The sequence below is a fragment of the Silene latifolia genome, chromosome Y (assembly GCF_048544455.1).
Source record: "Silene latifolia isolate original U9 population chromosome Y, ASM4854445v1, whole genome shotgun sequence".
Taxonomy (NCBI): domain Eukaryota; kingdom Viridiplantae; phylum Streptophyta; class Magnoliopsida; order Caryophyllales; family Caryophyllaceae; genus Silene; species Silene latifolia.
The window spans coordinates 400,259,661-400,279,023 of NC_133538.1; the positions used below are offsets into that span (position 1 = coordinate 400,259,661).

Here is a 19,363-nt window from a genome sequence, read left to right on the forward strand (position 1 = left end):
AAAATTTCAAAATCATAATTTTGTATATTCTGGAAAATTCCCAACATTCCAAAATTTTAATAAACATTTGCCCTTAGATTATTTTAATTTATTTCACTAATAAATCGTTTAAAATATAATTTTAACCCTTTAATTCCAAATTAAACATAAAATTATGCAATAAATCAAAATTAAAATTTTGAATATACTAAACAAGTTTATAGAACCTGGAAATGACAAAGTTTTAAGTCCAAAAATCGAATTTACACTTACGACTATTAAAGTTGCTATTTATCAATTTATATCCCATAAAAATTAATAACCATTCAAATCATACGAAACTTAACATGCAACTTTAGATCTGATGTTCATATCATATATGCAACATTGGAAAAAAAATTTCATACCATAAAATTCATTTTAGCTATTTTTTCTAAAATAGTCATTATTTATATGATTTTTACATCTAAAAATCATAAATCATGCAAAATAAAACCATTTCATCTCAAAACCATTGCATGTGACAACATACTAAAATTTCATGGGCATTAACGAAGTCTAACCATTTTTAACCAAAATACTTCCATTTAATCAATTTTTATCATGTAAAAATCATAAAACATGCAATATAAAACTATTTTATACAAAATTTTACATACAATGTGTAAAATATGCATGTGAGGTCTTGTAAAAATTTTAAGGTCAGAATCATAATCTAACTAATTTTAGCATTTTAAGTGACATTTTATGCAAATAAAATGTAATAAAAAAAATACTAAAAATCATATTAAAGAGCAATAAAATACCATAAATCATCAAAATGAGCTAAAATCAATTTAAAACCAGAATGTTATTCTTGCAAAAAAAAAAAAATCGTGGCCTTTTTCATCATAAATCACAAAATACAAGTTTTATATGTTAACATTTTAACTCGGAAAAACAAAACCGATTATGCATGCAACAACTCTTGCTCTGATACCAATTGTAAGATTCATTAACCTCTTATTAGACATTTCTAATAACTATATATTTATTAGTTAAGTCATAAACTAAAAGGATCTTATGCATGCAAAACAAAATTATACAAAGTAAGAAGAAATCAATTAATCTTACATTGAGGGCCGAAATGGTTTATACTAAATTCGTCTCCTACCAAGTTAGTCTTCTTAAAGAAAAATCCAAATGCCCAAGAAAAACCTAGATCCAATGGTGGGATCTACTCCTTAAGGATTGTACCAAGGAAATCACTCTTAATACAAATACTAATTTGTTACTAGAAATTAGTTTACGTGACTTAAAATAACAACTAATATTATTAGTATACTACTTCTAGTAATGAGAGAGTAATATTAGAGATTTGTGAGTTTTCTTCTTAAGGTTTTCCAACAACAATTAGAGAGAATGCGAAAAATTATCCATATAATTTTATAAGAATGAATAATGAATTAAAGAGAGAAAACATTTTCTCTTTTTGCATGGGGTGGCCGGGTGGGTAGAGGGAAGAGTGCCCAATACATTTGCAAGTTTCTTTTCTCAAGAGTTTAGTCATGGAAACCAATCATTAGTAGGTTATGATTATGTTTCCATTTAATTAAATAAACAAAACACAACTAACCCCTATAATCCCCATTTACACAGAACACCCATTTAAAATCGGTCCATTTTAAGTTTGTCAAATGTTAATTTGTGTAGTGTGACATATTGGACATGTTTCTAGACATGTAATTTAAATAATGCATTTTTAACTTATTAAAAAATCATTATATAAACAAAATAAAGCACATACAAAAAATTTAACTAGTAATTCACAATTACAAGTACTTAAAATGGGTCATAGAATTATAAATCACAACAACATGTATTTATAATAAACCATTCATTCTTATATTAATTGTTTCATAAACAATAAATAAACCTAAGTAATAAAACAATTTAATTACTCAGTACGAATCTCATATAATCAAATTTCAATAAGATACGTAATATTAATCACAAAATCATTTGTCAATTTTAAGGAATTAATTAACTTGTATCAACATACAATTAATTAATTAATTAGTTATGAATGTTTCCCTGGAGGTATGACCTTAAGGGATCAACTGATCACCGCCGTCATACGGCAGTAATGTCAAACTCTAGTTAGCCAATCATTACCGGTTAATGTGGATCAGTTGACAATAAAATATCACTTTCCCTTAGCATTTCTTAATATGGGATTTAAACATGTGATCGCATTATTGTCGAGGACACATACTCCAACAGTTCAGAAATGTCAACCCCTTGGATCTTAAGAGTCTCAACAAGCTCAATCAATTTGAGCACATGAGATCTAACCTTTTGGCCCACTTTGTTGTTGATTTAGAGTAATGCGGAGGCCGCCTCATATTGGATTATCCTAGGATCTTGTGAAGACATGGTCACAAGCTTGGTGTAGATCTTATAGGCCGTGCTCATCTTAATAGCACTCATTTGGAGATCGGGCTCCATAGAGAAATTCAAGACGTTCTTGATAGCGGGCAACTCTTTTAGGTAGGCCACATAGGCTTCCCTTACGGCGGCGGTTGACCTAGTAGTAGGTGTGGTGGGAGCGGCTTCGGTAAGGTATCGAAGCTTGTCGTCACCTTCCGCGGCTAAACGGAGTTGCCCATCCCAATCGGCGAAGTTTGAACCATTCTTTTCAGGTTTACATCGATCCATAAAGGATCGGAGCCAAGAAGCTTTGGGGAGTGGTGGAGCGTTTGCGCTAGTTGATGCGGATGAAATTGGAGTCGACAGTGCAAACTAATCCAATTGACTACAAAATAGAAAATGAAGGAATTGTAAACATTTATCGTTTTAACAAAACTTGTAAATATTTTAAAACAAGTTTTAGCATTTATATAGTGACCTTTACCCAACTATAATAAATGATTCCAAGACCCAAAATTCATATTAACTTGGATATGAGCCAACAGGCCCTCTACACCTTTACTAATACAACTTGGTGGGTTAACCTTCTTAACCGATTCTACAATTGGAACTCTCGGTCGATGAATTTACATTAGATTCATTTTTGGCCCGAACTTATTGCGGCTACGGTCGCAAAATACCTTCGTTGAGATCAACCAAACTTTCGGAGTTTAATAACTACTTATTACCCCACTTACCCAACGTCAATAGAAGCACCCCAAAAATCGTATTGTACCCCTTATGAAATATAGATTCATGGGCTCCTACTATTTGGTAAGGCTAAGTCTCAAACTTTTAAAATTAAAGGCCTTGTCAATTTATTATCTATCAAATTTAAGTGAGTTAAAAGTCGAATTATCGATAATTATAATTGACACGGTCGAAGACTCGATATGATATGCATGTGTTGTTATGGCGATTTGGCGATGCATGCAACATATTAAAAGAAATGCAAAGCAAATAATAAATTCCTAGTATGGCCTTCCTAAAATAGAAAATCAAAAAATCTATTACAAATTCGGAAACCAACTCCTTTGGCCCCTTGAATCTTCATGTGGCACGCCTCCCAAGAACACCGTCTTTGTCGGAACACCTTTCCGAATGGCACCGTCTCGAAGGAAATCTGGAATTACAAATCTTAATAAAATACAAAGCTATTCCTATTATAAATTTTTAATATGAAAAGCTAGTTAAAAATAAAAGTGATACGAGATAACATTAAATTACAACCGAATCAATATCTCCTTACATTACGGGTAATATCGATTAAAAACTAAGGCCATACTAAGATAAAATTACATAATTCAAAATTACATAAATAAAATATGACATTCAACAAGGAAATATGTAGCATTATAATATGTGTCTATCATGCCAAATTATGTGCCAAATCGCCCTATTTAGCTTATATCGAGCATATAACCCGGTTTTATGGAAATTCATGACTTTTAACTTATTAAAATCGTAAATTAATACTAAAATCTAATTTTAGTCCAAGTTAATTATCCTAACACTCTTAGGTCTCAAAAATTAGACATTACTCAATTTTTGACAATAATTCAACTTGATATAATTTTTATGCTCATTTTGACCCCAAAATCATAACATTTATGAAATAAATCCAAATTTAATTACAATAATTTTAAAATTTGAATTTTAAATTTTTGTAAATTCTGGAATATATCCATGACACTCATAATGTCAAAAATCATGGTTAAAATTTTTGAATTTATTTCGAGAAAAAAGTAGTTGTGATTTATCAGTTTTATCAAACAAAACATCTAAAGTATACAAAAATATTCTAATCAATTTTGCAACTTTAGATCTGATAAGTGGAATATAAATGCAACCTAAAATCATTTTCTCATGCCATGTAATTTGTTTTAGCTAATTTTGCTAAAATAGTCACTATTTATGTTATTTTTACTCTAAATATTCATAAATCATGCAAAATGAATCAAGTTCATCTTAAATTTTACATACAGTGAGTAAAATGTGCATGTGATAACATATTAAAATTTCATGGCATGTTTCGAAGTTTGACTATATTTAACCATTTTACCTCCATTTAATTCATTTTTATCTCATAAAAATCATAAATCCTGCAAAATAAATCAAATTTATACGAAATTTTACATACAATGAGTAAAATATGCATGTGAGGCCATATAAAAATTTCAAGGTCATAGACTATGTTTAACCATTTTTAGCATTTTAAATACCATTTTAATCATAAAAATGTAATAAAATTACTAAAAATCATTAAAATGAGCAATAAAATACCATAAATCATAAAAATGACCTAAATACATTTTAGGACCAGAATATACAACATGCATTTATATTTCTCGGCTTTATCTAAGAAATCACAAATTTTTAGTTTTAATTAAGTTACTAATAACTCGAAAAAAACTATAAATCGATTATGCATGCAACATCCTATGCTCTGATACCAATTGTTAGGTTCATATACCTATTATTAGACATTTATAATAGTGATTTAATCAACATATTAAATTTGTCATAGTAGATCTAGTCCATGCATAACAAAATAAAAGAATAACGAAAGGAAAAACAATGTTCCTTACATTGTTGTATGGCACGAAATGGACACAAGTAAGGTCTCCTACCTTTACTTGTTCTTGAACTATGATAAATATTAGGATGATCCTCCAAGACTCTATATTTGGAGCCCTTCTTTTGTTTGCACCCAAGATTTGACCCAAAATTACTACTAATATTAACTAGACATTAGGTAGTAATATTCCCTTAATATAATTAATATTACTACACTAGTAATATTTGCTAAACATTAGTAAAATGAGTATATATTAGTTTAGAGGATTTGCATGTGTGATATTATGAGAGAAAGGTAGAGTAAAAAATGAGAACAATTATTCTCCCCTCTTTTTACATGTGTCGTCCAAATGCTCCTTATGTAGAGCATTTTTGTTTTCTCATTTTGTCTTATGCAATATTCTTTATGTGTAGATAGTAGGCTAGCATTAATAAAGCATGTCATAAGATGTTGGAGCATCTTTCCAACAACAAAATGACAAAACCAAAAATTTAAGCATGCTCACCATTTTGGACGGTGCACTTGAGTATGGGTCAATTTTTGTCTTATAATATTTGTCCCACAAATGCTTAATAGTCTTATGTTTAATTATCTTACATAATCAAGTATTAATTTAATCACATAACAATTATGTGACAAGTTAATAAACATATATTCACTCAACTTATTGAGTAATATTTTACCATTATATCAACATATAATGGGTTCCATAATAGCTAAGTAGTTAAATTTTCAACCTCTTGTAAATGTAAATAACTAATTACCTCTACCTCGAAATATTTATAAAACTTCGACATAATTTAGTAAATTAATATATTAATCCACTAAATCGAATCATATTTAATAACATTACAATAAGATACAAAATCCAACTCATATAAATAAGGGATTAATTAATACGTATCGAATACAATTAATTAATTATTTATTTGGGTCTCATCCTTTAGATGTGACCTTAAGGGATCAACTGATCACCACCGTCAACACGACAGTAATGTCAAACTCTAGTCAACCAATCGTTACCGATTAATGTTGGTCAGTTGACTATTTAATTTATCATCCCTTCCGCATTCTTAATTTGAGATTTAAACATGTGATCGCACTATTGTTGAGGACACATACTCCAACACTTACAACTATACTAGTTGTTTGTTGAGTATAAATATTTGTTTGATTTTGTTGTTGACTAGACTAACTATCTAAATGCAGCTGTTTCAGAGGACGGTGTATGTTTGAAATTGTTATCTTAATTGCTTTTAGTTTTGTCTTTATTTACCTTGGGGAAGTTGATTCCTAAAGGTGGTTAAAACCATTTGTTGAAGTTTAATTCATAATTTGAGAACAATATCACAAGATGGATCTCATAGATTGTTGTGTGGAGGATCATATGATCACTACTTTTATTAAGGACCCTTTGGAATCACTATAGGCTTTATAATCAAATGGAGCCAAGGATATCCAATGGGAGATGGAAGTAGATCTATTGGAAGTCGCATTATACAACAAAGTGCTCACTCTTGAACAAGCAATGAAGGTGGAAGGTGTTATCAACAAATCATCACAAAGTGAGGTAGAAACTCCTTCTCTAAAACCTTTCCTCCTAATTTGATGTATGCTTACCTTGATGATTTCAAAACCAAACCCATTATCGTTAATGAAAACTTGAACAGAATCAATTGGACGACTTGCTCAATGTGTTATGGAAGTATGAAAAGGCTATAGGTTATAGTCTAGATAATCTTAAAGGCATACGCCCTGAATTTTGCATGCATAGGATACAGCTAGAAGATGACCATAAACCTACCATTTAAGGAAAAAGGAGACTAAACCCCCCATATGCAAAAGGTGGTAAAAGGAGAGGTTATGAAATTACTTGATGCGGGAATTATTTCTCCCATCTCGGATTACTTATGGGTTAGCCCTATTCAAGTGGTGCCTAAGAAATGAGGCATCACAGTGGTAAAGAATGATAAAAACGAACTAATACCCACTAGAATATAGTCACCGGATGGAGGATGTGTATTGACTATCGTAAATTGAATTTCGCCACAAGAAAGGATCATTTCCCTCTCCCCTTCATTGACCAAAAGCTTGATAGGTTAGCCTCAAATAAATTCTTTTATTATATTGACGGATTGATGAGCGTTGTCGTCGTACGCTCAATCAAAAACATTTATAATCTCAACAAACAACTAGATAGTGGTTAAGTCGAGGTCTATCCACGGAACGGTGTGCTTTGGGTTTTATGTCTATCTATCTCAATTTATGCTAGTGTTACAATTTGCTTTGGGTTGAAGTCGTGTTCTAAGCTACAAAAAGGAAATGTAAACAATTGAAAAACAAGACAAGTAAATAGAAACAAGGGTGTAAACAAATGATTAAAAATACTAGGGAATCATGGGTTCATAGGGGAATCATGGTGAAATAGCATAAATAAATCATATAGATGCACTCAATTATTATTGCTGGAGGCGAGTTAGTTTATATCTTACAATTCTTAGGAAGTTTTGGGTCTCGGAGCCGAGTCAGTCAAGACTTTACAATACCTACAAGTCGACTTAATTCTTCCTATTCAACTATATGCATGGTCTAACAAGCCTTGAGTTGGTTTATGTCTACAGGTCTTGTTGAAAGGATAAGAGAATCATGCTAGGTTGTCAAACAAGCATTTCATCAAACATAACACGTGCATAAGGTGAAAATACAATAAGCAAGCATTCATATAAACTCATTAAGCATGGATTTATCCCATAATTACTCCCCTAATCCCCCACTAACCCTAGCTAAGAGACTACTCACAAAACATTATGATTATCATGCTAATAATGGTGTCACTCATCATAACATACGTAAACATGATGATTAAGCAATATATTAAGCAAAGGATTAACAAGTAAATAAAAAGATTAAGAAAGTTACCAACTTGGAAAGTAAAGATGAACATAAATAAAGAAGGATCCTTGCATAAAGATGAAAACTTGTCACATAGTCTTCAAATCCACATCCAAGAGATCCAAATGTAAACTATTGAAGATTGAAAGTACAATTATTGAAAGATTGAAGTGCTTTGTGGAAAGATTAAAGACTAATCTACTCCTAATCTAATCTAAAGAGGCTTAATCTACTCTAAGAAGGCTTAATCCCCACTTAGAGGACATAATCCTCAATTTATTACCAAGAGAGTATATATAGTGCTACAAGGATTAGATTAACTAAGAGCTTAAATGATGATTAGACCCTTAAAAATATTCGTTCAAGGCCTTGCAAGTCCTAATAAGTGACGCTCAACCTCTTGCTCGAAGATAATCATGCTATATGGGGAGACGCCCGATCTGGCATGGGGGACGCCCGTCCAGAGCTTGGGGACACCCGGACCGAATTTGGGTCGCCCGTCCTCAAGGGCTTTTCATCTTCTTCTTGCTTGGCCACCTCGTGATCCGTGTGGATCATTGAGGAGTCGTGGGGGTCCTTTGTCATTGCCTATTTCCTTGTTTTATTGACTTAGGCCTTTAGTCCTCTTCGTTGCTTGGTCGCTATATGATATCAATTTAGCTCCGCTTCACTCCATCTAGCCAAGTTAGTGCTCTTCTGCTACAAAGGACACTAAACCTCATAGAATATGCATAGAAGGAAGCCAAAGACAAGAAACGACCCTAATACATACTAAAAAGCATATGAACTAGGCTAGTTAGGGGACTAATAGTTAGGGGACTAAATGTGCGTAAATAGGAGTCACATCAAATATCCCCAAACCGAACCTTTGCTCGTCCCGAGTAAATAGGTGGCTAAAACTATGACCCTTATTTAAACTAATAATACTAACATAGCCGTTGTGAGACAATTAGCGGGTCTCACTCCGCCCCTTCAACTCACAACAAGACATCTATGAGATAAGATGCCTTCTTGCAAGGCAATGTGGGGCTTACCAAAATGGCGATGCTTCCTAAAATTTAAGCACACAAGATCAAGTAAGGGATGCATCTACAAAAAGAATAGCCACTTTCCTCATCTAAGTGGTAGAAATCACCTACAAGGGAAGCAATTCAAGGGCACACACTCCATCATAGATATTGGTTCTCCTAGTTACTAAGTCCAAGAGGATACAAACAAGTCACCTCCAAGTTGTGTTAAACTAGGCTACTGTTGTCCATAATCGCTAAATGCTTTTGTCAAGAGGTTATTCCTATGGTGTTAGAAAACACTGTAGGATCGCGGAATTCCCCCTCTTTCCTAGACAAGAAGAAGGGTCGCCCCCCCTCCACCATGCAACAAAGATAGGATCATCAATGGATAAAAGGAATTCAAAGTGTACGAGTTTCATGATAGTTGTTTGGTTTTGGGTTTATTTTTCCCCCCATTTTTGTAACATTTTGACATTGAAGAACATTTCTTGCCACTTTTGATGTTTGGCATTTTGATACATGGCAATTTCAATTTTGCATTTTTGAACATTTTTCAAAGTAACCCTATTTGTAGCAAGGGTACTTCTATTAAAGCATAAGTGTCTATTTTTTCTCCTCATTTCATTGATACAATTTGCAAACATTTGATTTTGATTTGGTACTTGAACTCAATTTGATATTTTGTGCCCATTCCCTTTTTGGTTGACAAAATGATGATAGATTGCAAGGACGGTTGCATGGCATCAAGGGTCACCTTGGAATAAACGGTAGACAAGGAGTTATCACACCACAAGGCACTCTTTACTAGGCCTTAGACCATGGGACAAAAGATACTAGTATGACACATCCTGGGGTGTCTTGAGAATATTCTAGCAAACAAAGTCTCAAGGAGAAAAATTATCTACAAGGGCCTTATATACACTTGTCAAGTTTCCCAAATAGGCATTTTCACAAAATTTTCTATCATGCAAACTACATGCCATGATGCAACTAACATATTTACAACTCTAATGCATATGCTTCTATCAACTAAAATGACATATAATCTAGATGCAACTCCTAACAACACATTGATACACAAACCGCAACTACAAAATTCACCACATCCTCCTTGACATGTAAGCCAATCCTCCTTATATGAATAATGAAATGAAATGGAAGGGAAATAGGGATTAGAGCGATCATACCAAGCGGTCTTCACATTCCCTTGCTAATGCCTCAAGTGTAGTGTTGTATCTATGTGAGAAGAAAACAAATACACAAGTATATACAATTCTATACTACTAAATTGAAGAAAATATTTTTTGTTTTTGTAATTTTTCAAATTTTTATGGGTTTTGTTTTTATGAAATTAAAAATCATATTTTTTGAGTTTTTTCGAAATTTTCAGATTTTTATGTATTTTGGAATATAAATTCCCACCCCCACTTTATTTTGGACATTGTCCTCAATGTACATGTAGAAGTAGGATTCAAAAAGAAATACATGTTTTTTTATTTTTGATTTTATGGAAATGAAGTACAAATGCAATGATATGATATGAATGCATGCATGCTCTAACTAAATGCAATTCTATATGACATATATAACAAATGAATGGAATCTAAACTACACTAAATGATGCATGTTTTCTAGTAAGCTATGGTCACCTATGATCAAACCTCCCCAAAGCGATTTAAGCACTATTTCTACTGTAGGAGAAATGAGGTTTGGTCATTAGTTACTATGCATGAATTTAAGCCTATATGCAACTACATACATGAAACATGTGAGATATATTACAATGCAAACTAATCTAATTATGTGAAATATATTACAATGGAAGCTAATCTAAAATGCAATGCAACTATACATAAGAGATAGGGAAAGAAAAGGTATCACACAATGGAGGTGGCATGGCCAAGTGTCTGTAGCTATTGTATCCTTCATCATTGTCATTAGGTCCTCTATACCCACTACGCCCTCCTTGCTCTCCGTAACCTCCCCCTTGGTATCCCCCGCCTTGGCCGCCAAATTCCCCTCCTTGGTTGCCATAATTAGGGAAAAAGAGATGTGGTTGAGCCTAAGATGGAAGAGGGCCTCTAGGATTAACGTACCCTTGTTGAGCCATGTTGTAGTAGGAGGGGTATTGGGCCAAGTAGTTGTCGACCCGTCCATCATGCACCCCAAGTTCGACACATTGCATGAGTGTCATCAATTCACCCACGGATGGGGCTTCTGGATCTTGGGGTCAAAAGACCTATGGGTTGTGGGATAGGGTTGAATGGGCATATAAGATGGTTGTTGGTGTGGTGCATCACCCCATTCCGGCATCTGAGGAGGTTGGTGGTGTACTTCTTCTCACGGTGGTGGGTGATCATAAATCTCAATGGGTAGAAGGTTGCTTGGCCTTTGTGAGTATCGGCTCAAGCGGGGCTCGGTGGATGGTATGTCCCACCCCATGAGTAAAATTGATGAGCATCCCCTAGTGAACCATTCTACACTCCCAGCTTCATTGTATCTACACCACCGGTGGTTGTAAAAGATGGTATGTTCATTAATCAAAGTACTTCCTTTAAGCTTTGCTTATCTCACATCAAAGTTGTGTTTGGATTCATTAATCTCCTTACTTTAATTATTGAATATGTGAATAACTAATTTAGTCATAAAATTAATTAAAGATCTTATGCATGCAAAATTAATACAAGAGTAAAGAAAAATCGGTTCCTTACATTTGTTGATTCGGCAATATGGGCACTAGCAAGGTCACCTACCTTGGCTAGATCTTGAGCTTTCCTTATGGATGAACAAGATTCAAGTGTAGAATCTCTCCCCAAGGATTGTACCAAGGAAATCCTTCTTAATACAAATATTAGTTTTTGATACTAGAAATTAATATTTGTTTCTTAAAAATACTAATATTAAGTGATTACTACTTCTAGGAATATGTTAATAATATTAGAGATTCATGTGAGTTTATTAATTTTTTTCAACAACAAAACTTAGAGAGGTTTTTGTTTTTCTTTAGTTAAAACTAATATGAATTAATTAGTATATTAAAAATACACTACTTGAGTATATAAGGAGGGGAGGCTACCGGTTTTGCCAAGGGTAGAGTACCCAATGCTTGCACACATTTGTTCTTCTCAAGACACATAGTGTAGGGCTTGGTTTAGGTCTATAAAGGACATAATCATTATGCCTAATTCTCAATTAGAGCACCAATTAAATCCTAAACTTACCTAACTCCCTCCACTCACACGGCACTGCCATATAAAATGGATCCATTTTATGTTTTGTCAATTTGTTAATTTGTATTGTGTGACAATTGGACATGTTACTAGACATGTCATTTAAATAATGCATTTTTACCAAATTAAAAATCATTATATAAATGAAATAAATCACATACAAAATTAAATAGTAATTCACAATTACAATTACTTAAAATGGGTCATAGAATTATAAATCACAACTTCTTATATTTATAATACGCAATTCATTCTATATTTTAATTGTTTCATAAACAATAATTTTATCTAAGCAATAAAACAATTCGATTACTTAGACCGAATCTTATTTAATTAAATTACAATAAGACACATATTTATTCTCACAAAATAATTTGTTCAATTTTAAGGAATTAATTAACTTGTATCGTCATAAAATTAATTAATTAGTCAATTAAGAATGTTTCCATAGAGGTATGACCTTAAGGGATCAACTTATCACCACCGTCACACGACACTATTGTCAAACTCTAGTCAGCCAATCATTACCGATTAATGTGGATCAGTTGATAATAAAATGTTACTTTCCCTTTAGTGTTCTTAATATGAGATTTAAACATGTGATTGCATTATTGTCGAGGACACATACTCCAACAAGTTGAACTCGGGGCAAAGTTCATTGGCCAAAATTGTTATTAGCCCTCCCATCACAAAGGTTTTAATTTGAGAAATCCCCTTTGCAAAATCATTAAATCTTGTAAGCATCTCAAGGGGTGTGTTGAAGTTGTAGGGCCTTGTCCCTTGCACATTCAAGTAAGACTCAAGAAAAGTCAAGTCGAGAAGGGTGCATTTGTCTTGTTCTACCCTTCCAAGAATAGTCCCGACCATGAATCGTTCGGTAATCCTAATCACCGGATGTTGGATAGCAAAAGTGTAGCATTGTTTGAAAGAACTAAATTCTCTCCCGGAAATAGCCTTCCAAAGGTGGTTGACAATAAGGTCGGAGAGTTTTTCCGTGTCTTTCTTTGGCACCTCAAGACCAAAGATTCCCGCAAATTGGTCTAAGGTCAACCTATGGGGCATATTTCAAAGACGGAATTCCATACCGACATCTTTTCGTTGATTAGTAACATCACGGAGACTATACAAAAACTCTAGCGTGAGGCTTAGGTATGTATCTTCGTGAGCATAAAACATCCTCTCAAGATCCAAACCATTGAAGAACAACTCCGTTTGTTGCCTTATACCAAGTATTTCTAACACATCAAGATCAATGAATTAAGAAGGTTCATAAGCCTTACCTAGCAATTCCTCAAATCGTTGACGGTGTTCATCTTTGACGAAATCTACTTCCGAAAAATGCTCAAGTTGTTCAACACCCGGTATCATTTTATTTTCTTGGCCCCTTGCCTCTCGTGAGGTGGTTAAGGTAGCGCCCTTTCAGCATTTGGGTGCCGCCTCACCGGTCTTCTTGGTTTTGCTCCTTATAAACATTCTTGCTTGACGTGGTTGGTAGGGACTTTGATCAAAAACTTTGGATTAATGATTTTGTGAGGGGGTTTTTGTGATGGAGATTGTAGGGAAGATGATGAGATGTGGTTGTAATGATGTTAAGATAAGGGAATAGGGATGGTGGGGGGGCAGATTTATCAAAGAAACATGTTGGGACGAGCGGGCTAGGGGTCGGGTTCGGGCGTGCTGCACTTTAGCCCTGCGTTTTCTATATGTGACCCGGACGTCCTACTATTAGCTTGAGCGTCCCTCTCGTTGGGACGGCATCCTGAGGATGAAACGGGCGTTTTTTGTATCAGGATATTCTCCCTTGTTTCCCCCAGTTGCGGGTCGAGCGTCCTCTAAAGGGGACAGACGTCCTGCCTCTTTTCTTGTCGAATTTAAGGCCTTAAGTCAAGCCTTTCCCTTTCCCCCTTTGTGATCCCTTCTTATCATCGTGTCCTTTCCTAAAACATGGCTTAAAGAGTAGTATAAGAACTCTCCCTCACAACTCTCATGTAAGTACTAAAGGATACATGTAACTAATCTAAAATACAACTATTATGATACAATGTAAGGCTTAGAAAGAGTATATTACAAATGGTGGTTTGATATAGGACTCCACAAAACTAAGTTGAAATGACGAATTCCACTATCCATGGAGCTCAACGCTCTTAATAGTTGATCAAAAGCTTGTGAATGGTCCTCAAGTAAGCATGAGTAAGTTTTGAACCATTTCAAAATAGAGTAGGGCCAATCCATAAGGGACCTCACTTTTAACTCCTTCCCCTTTATCCTTTGCTTTGGCATGATGGCCTTCCGGGCTCTTGCAACTAGCAAACTTGAGATTGTTGGCATAGGGGGTTTTCCGGTTGCCCATATTTCTTCCAAAGTTGATGACGGAAATACTTGGATGGATCGACCCTTCAAGGATAGAAGGTTAACTTTCATGGCATTGATGATGGGGTAACTTGGGAGTTGGGATTGTGGGTGCCAAGTTTTCACAAGTAGGCTCCCTCTTAGATTTATCTTTGAGCTTCTCCACCAAGTGATTTTTTTATGACGATTTGACTTTCATGAGAAGGTCCATAATTTCATCTCCAACTATCATAGGCTCCATAGTGGGTGTGAGAAGGTCCTCATGATCAATAAGGAAGAGGCATTCCTCCTCTTCATTTAAGTGATCTTCAAACTTCTCAAGGATGGGTTTCTAAAGCAAGTTAATCCCATAACTCCATTTGTCATTTGAGTCCATTTTTCCCTCATCATCTTCTTCCATAGATGCTTCATCATTGCTTTCTTCATATGAATCATAAATAGGGGCTTCAATTCTCCTCAATAACTCTTCCTCCACCATCTCAATATTCACATCAAATGACACACTCTCATACTAACAAAGGCTAAGATTATTTGGCTTACTTAACCTCATATCTTCTTCCTAAAAGACCATACTTTCATACTCACAAGAGCTCAAGGATATTGGCTCTTCCGAGTTCACACCTTCCACATCAAAGGTTATTCTTTCATATTCACATTCATGATCAATGCTCAAGAATTGGTGAGAAGTGGTTGGTTGCTTGGGTTGCCATCATTTGGGCAATCCGAATTGCCAACTCCTCACCATAGGTAGCAATGCTTTGGAGAACATTGTTCCTATTTTGGCTCTCTTCTAACACTTTTTTGAAGAAATTTTGTAGATCCCCTATCATTTGGAGAACCACATTTTGAATGTCAAAGTTTGGCTCATCTAAGTGGGTGTGAAAGTGGTAATATTGTGGCATTTGAAATTGGTTGTAAAATGAGTCTTGGGTGGATGATTGTTGTGGATATTGGATGTGGGGATTTTGGTAGGAAAAGTTGTGGTAGTAGTTAGGATTTTCATTGTATGAGTTGTAAGGTAGGTTTGTGTTGACTTGCTCTTCAAACTCCCCATACCCATAGTCATACTCAAAAGATCCACCACATACTCCATGTGTCAAGTCTTGAGCCATCATCATAACTAAGACAAGGAAACAACTACAACCAAGGAAACTACACAAAAACGGTAAGAACGACCTTGAGGAATAAGTTCCTCAAGGTTAAAGAAAAATTAAAGTAGACAAACAAATAAGAACATAATCACAAAACACCGTCCCCGGCAACGGCGCCATTTTGATGAGCGTTGTCGTCGTACGCTCAATCAAACACATTTATAATCTCAACAAACAACTAGATAGTGGTTAAGTCGTGGTCGATCTACGGGACGGTGTGCTTTGGGTTCTAAGTCTATCTATCTCAATTTATGCTAGTGTCACAATTTGGTTTGGATTGAAGTTGTGTTCTAAGCTACAACCAGAAAATGTAAACAATTGAAAAACAAGAAAAGTAAATAGAAACAAGGGTGTAAACAAATGATTAACAATACTAGGGAATCATGGGATCATAGGGGAATCATGGTGAAATAGCATAAATGAATCATATAGATGCAAGAAATTATTATTGTTGGAATCGAGTTAGTTTATATCTCACAATTCCTAGGAAGTTTTGGGTCTCGGAGCCGAGTCGGTCAAGACTTTACAACACCTACAAGTCAACTTAATTCTTCCTATTCAACTATATGCATGGTCTAACAAGCCTTGAGTTGGTTTATGTCTTACAAGTCTTGTTGAAACGATAAGAGAATCTTGCTAGGTTGTCAATCAAGCATTTCATCAAACATAACATGTGCATAAGTTGAAAATACAATCAACAAGCATTCATATGAACTCATTAAGCATGGATTTATCCCATAATTACTCCCCTAATCCCCCACTAACCCTGCCTAAGAGACTACTCACAAAACATCATGATTATCATGCTTATAATGGCGTCACTCATCATAACATAGGTAAACATGATGATTAAACAAGATATTAAGCAAAGGATTAACATGTAAAGAAAGAGATTAAGAAAGTTAACAATATGTTGGTGAAGTCTAGATTAGATAATAAACAATTTTGTTAACAATGATTTATGACTTTAATGGATTGAATGAGAGGCAAGAGCTTCGGAGATTTTTAAACAATGAGTCTGAGAATTGCGCTTTACCTTGGTTGTGGACTGGGGATTTTAATACAGCCCTTTCTCCGGTTGAAAGTCTGGGAGGGAATACTACTGAGGCTGAAATAGAACAGTTCCAGGACTGTGTCTCTATTTGTGGGATGGAGGATATTTCTGCAAATGGAGCTTTGTTCACTTGGTCCAATAAACAAGATGTTGGGAGTAGAGTTTATAGTAGGCTTGATAGAATTATGGGTAATCAGGATTGGATTGAGAGTTTTGGTGATTATTTGGCACACTTCCATCCTGAAGGCCTATTTGACCATTGTCCTTGTACTTTGGTTGATAGGCATGCTGATTTTGGAGGGAAAAAGAGTTTTAAATATTTTAACATGTGGGGGACATCTGAAGCTTTTAAAGATTGTGTGGCTGGTTTTTGGAATAATAACTATACTGGTACTAAGATGTTCAAGGTGATTAAAAAGCTTAAAGCACTGAAGCCTGTTTTGAAGCTGCTGAACAAGACCTGTTTCTCTGATGTGGAGAATAGTACTATTATTCCTAGTGCTCTGTTTGAAGAGCTTCAGAGGAAGCTAGTGGAACATCCTGGGGATTTAGAGCTTATTTAGAAAGAGTATAACCTTTCCCAGGAGGTGAGAGCTCTGATTGAGGCCAGGGATAGCTTCCTGGCTCAAAAAGCTAAGGTTCAATGGTCCATTGCAGGGGACATCAACACTTTCTATTTCCACCATGCTATTAAGAAAGAATTATGATGAATAAAGTTATGCAAATTGAGACAAAGGAGGGGCTTCTCTGTACTGAAGGGAGTAAGATTCAGCAAGCCTTTTTAGACTACTATGAGGAGCTGTTAGGACAGCATACTAAGACTGATGATGTTAATGTTAGAGTGGTAAGAAGGGGTAAATGCTATGCTGATGAACATTGGAATATATTGGCTAAGCCTGTTACCCTTGAGGAGGTTAAGAGTTGCTTATTTAGTATTCCTAATGATAAATCTCCTGGTCCTGATGGTTATACTAGTTAGTTTTTCAGGGATGCGTGGGACATTATTGGTGATGAGGTAGGGGGGCTATTCTGAATTTTTTTGACTCAGGCAAATTACTCAGCCAGATAAATTTCACTGTGATCACTCTTATACCTAAGATGGATAGACCCACAAGTGTTACTCATTTCAGACCTATTGCGTGCTGTAATGTCATTTATAAGACTATATCCAAGATCCTTTGTAATAGGTTGGCCATGGTCTTGCCTGATATTATTAGCAGGAACCAAGGAGCATTTGTCAAAGGTCGTAGTATTCTGGAGAACATTCTAATTTGTCAAGATCTGGTGAGATATTATTCAAGGAGTACTGTGTCTGCTAGGAGTATGTTCAAATTGGATTTACAGAAAGCTTATGATACTATTGAGTGGAGCCTTGTTGAACAAATGCTGAGTGCTTTGAATTTCCCTGAGAAGTTTAAGGGATTCCTTAAGAGTTGTATCACTTATACTTCGTTTACCTTGAATTTAAATGGTATACATTTGGGCTACTTCCACGGAAAAAGGGGTTTGAGGAAAGGTGACCCTATGTCACCTCTCATATTCACTATTTGTATGGAGTATCTGACCAGGATTCTAGACTATGCTACTCAACAGTGGTATTTCGGGTATCATCCTCTTTGTGCTGGGTTGAAACTGACTCATCTCTTGTTTGCAGATGATTTAATATTATTCTGTAAAGGTGATATGAGGTACATGATGCTGATGCTGAGGGCTATCTCTACCTTCTCAGCTGGTTCAGGTTTAAGAGTGAATGCTAGTAAGTCTGAGGTTGTTTTTAATGGAGTTTCAGATGAGGTGAAAGCTGACATTATTCAAATCTCAGGGTTTAAAGAAGGGCAGCTACCTCTTAGATACCCGGGAATCCCAATTCAATCTGGTAGATTAACAAGGCAGGACTGCAATATATTACTTGACAGGATTACTGCTAATATTAGAGGGATTGGAGCTAGGAAGCTTAGCTATGCAGGACGGCTCACTTTGATTAATTCTGTCCTGAATACTTTACACAATTATTGGGCTTCCATCTTTCTGATTCCCAAATGCATTATTACCAAGATTGAGGCTATATGTAGGAATTATTTATGGGATGGTGGAGTTGAGTATCAAAGAGCACCTCTGGTAGCTTGGCACACAATTTGTTGTCCTAAGCAAGAAGGAGGGTTGGGAATTATAAAAGCAAGGGTGTGGAATATAGCAATAGTTGGTAAGCTTGTTAACTGGATTTATACTAAGGCAGATAGGCTACGGGTGCTTTGGATAGATCATGTGTATATGAAAGGAGGTGATTGGAATACTTATAGTCCTCCTTCTGATGTTAACTTGAATTGGAGGAATATTTGTAAGGTAAGGAGTAGGTTGGCTGGAGGGTTTCAGAATGGTGTCTGGATTCATGATTCCAAAGGCTATTCTGTGAACTCTGGGTATTGTTGGTTGCAGGGTATATACCCCCCCTGTTCAATGGTATAAGGATGTTTGGGATAATTGGTGTGACCCTAAGCATGGCTTTATAGGTTGGCTTGTTAAGAGAGAAGCACTCAATACTCGGTTGAAGTTGCAGCAGATTGGAGTTTGCAACTCTGATAGATGTGTTCTTTGTGAAGGTGGACCTGAAACTCATGGTCATTTATTCCAGGATTGTCCTTACAGTATCAGGGTAATAGGCTGTCTTGAAC

General features: G+C 35.2%; 1 protein-coding gene across 1 annotated transcript; it reads left to right on the forward strand.

Moving 5' to 3' along the window:
* The first annotated feature begins 16,591 nt into the window (after window positions 1-16,591).
* Window positions 16,592-17,254, forward strand: LOC141632190 (uncharacterized). Its single transcript, XM_074444756.1, has one exon. The coding sequence runs from the start codon at window positions 16,592-16,594 to the stop codon at window positions 17,252-17,254; it is 663 nt and encodes a 220-aa protein (XP_074300857.1).
* Window positions 17,255-19,363: the final 2,109 nt, after the last annotated feature.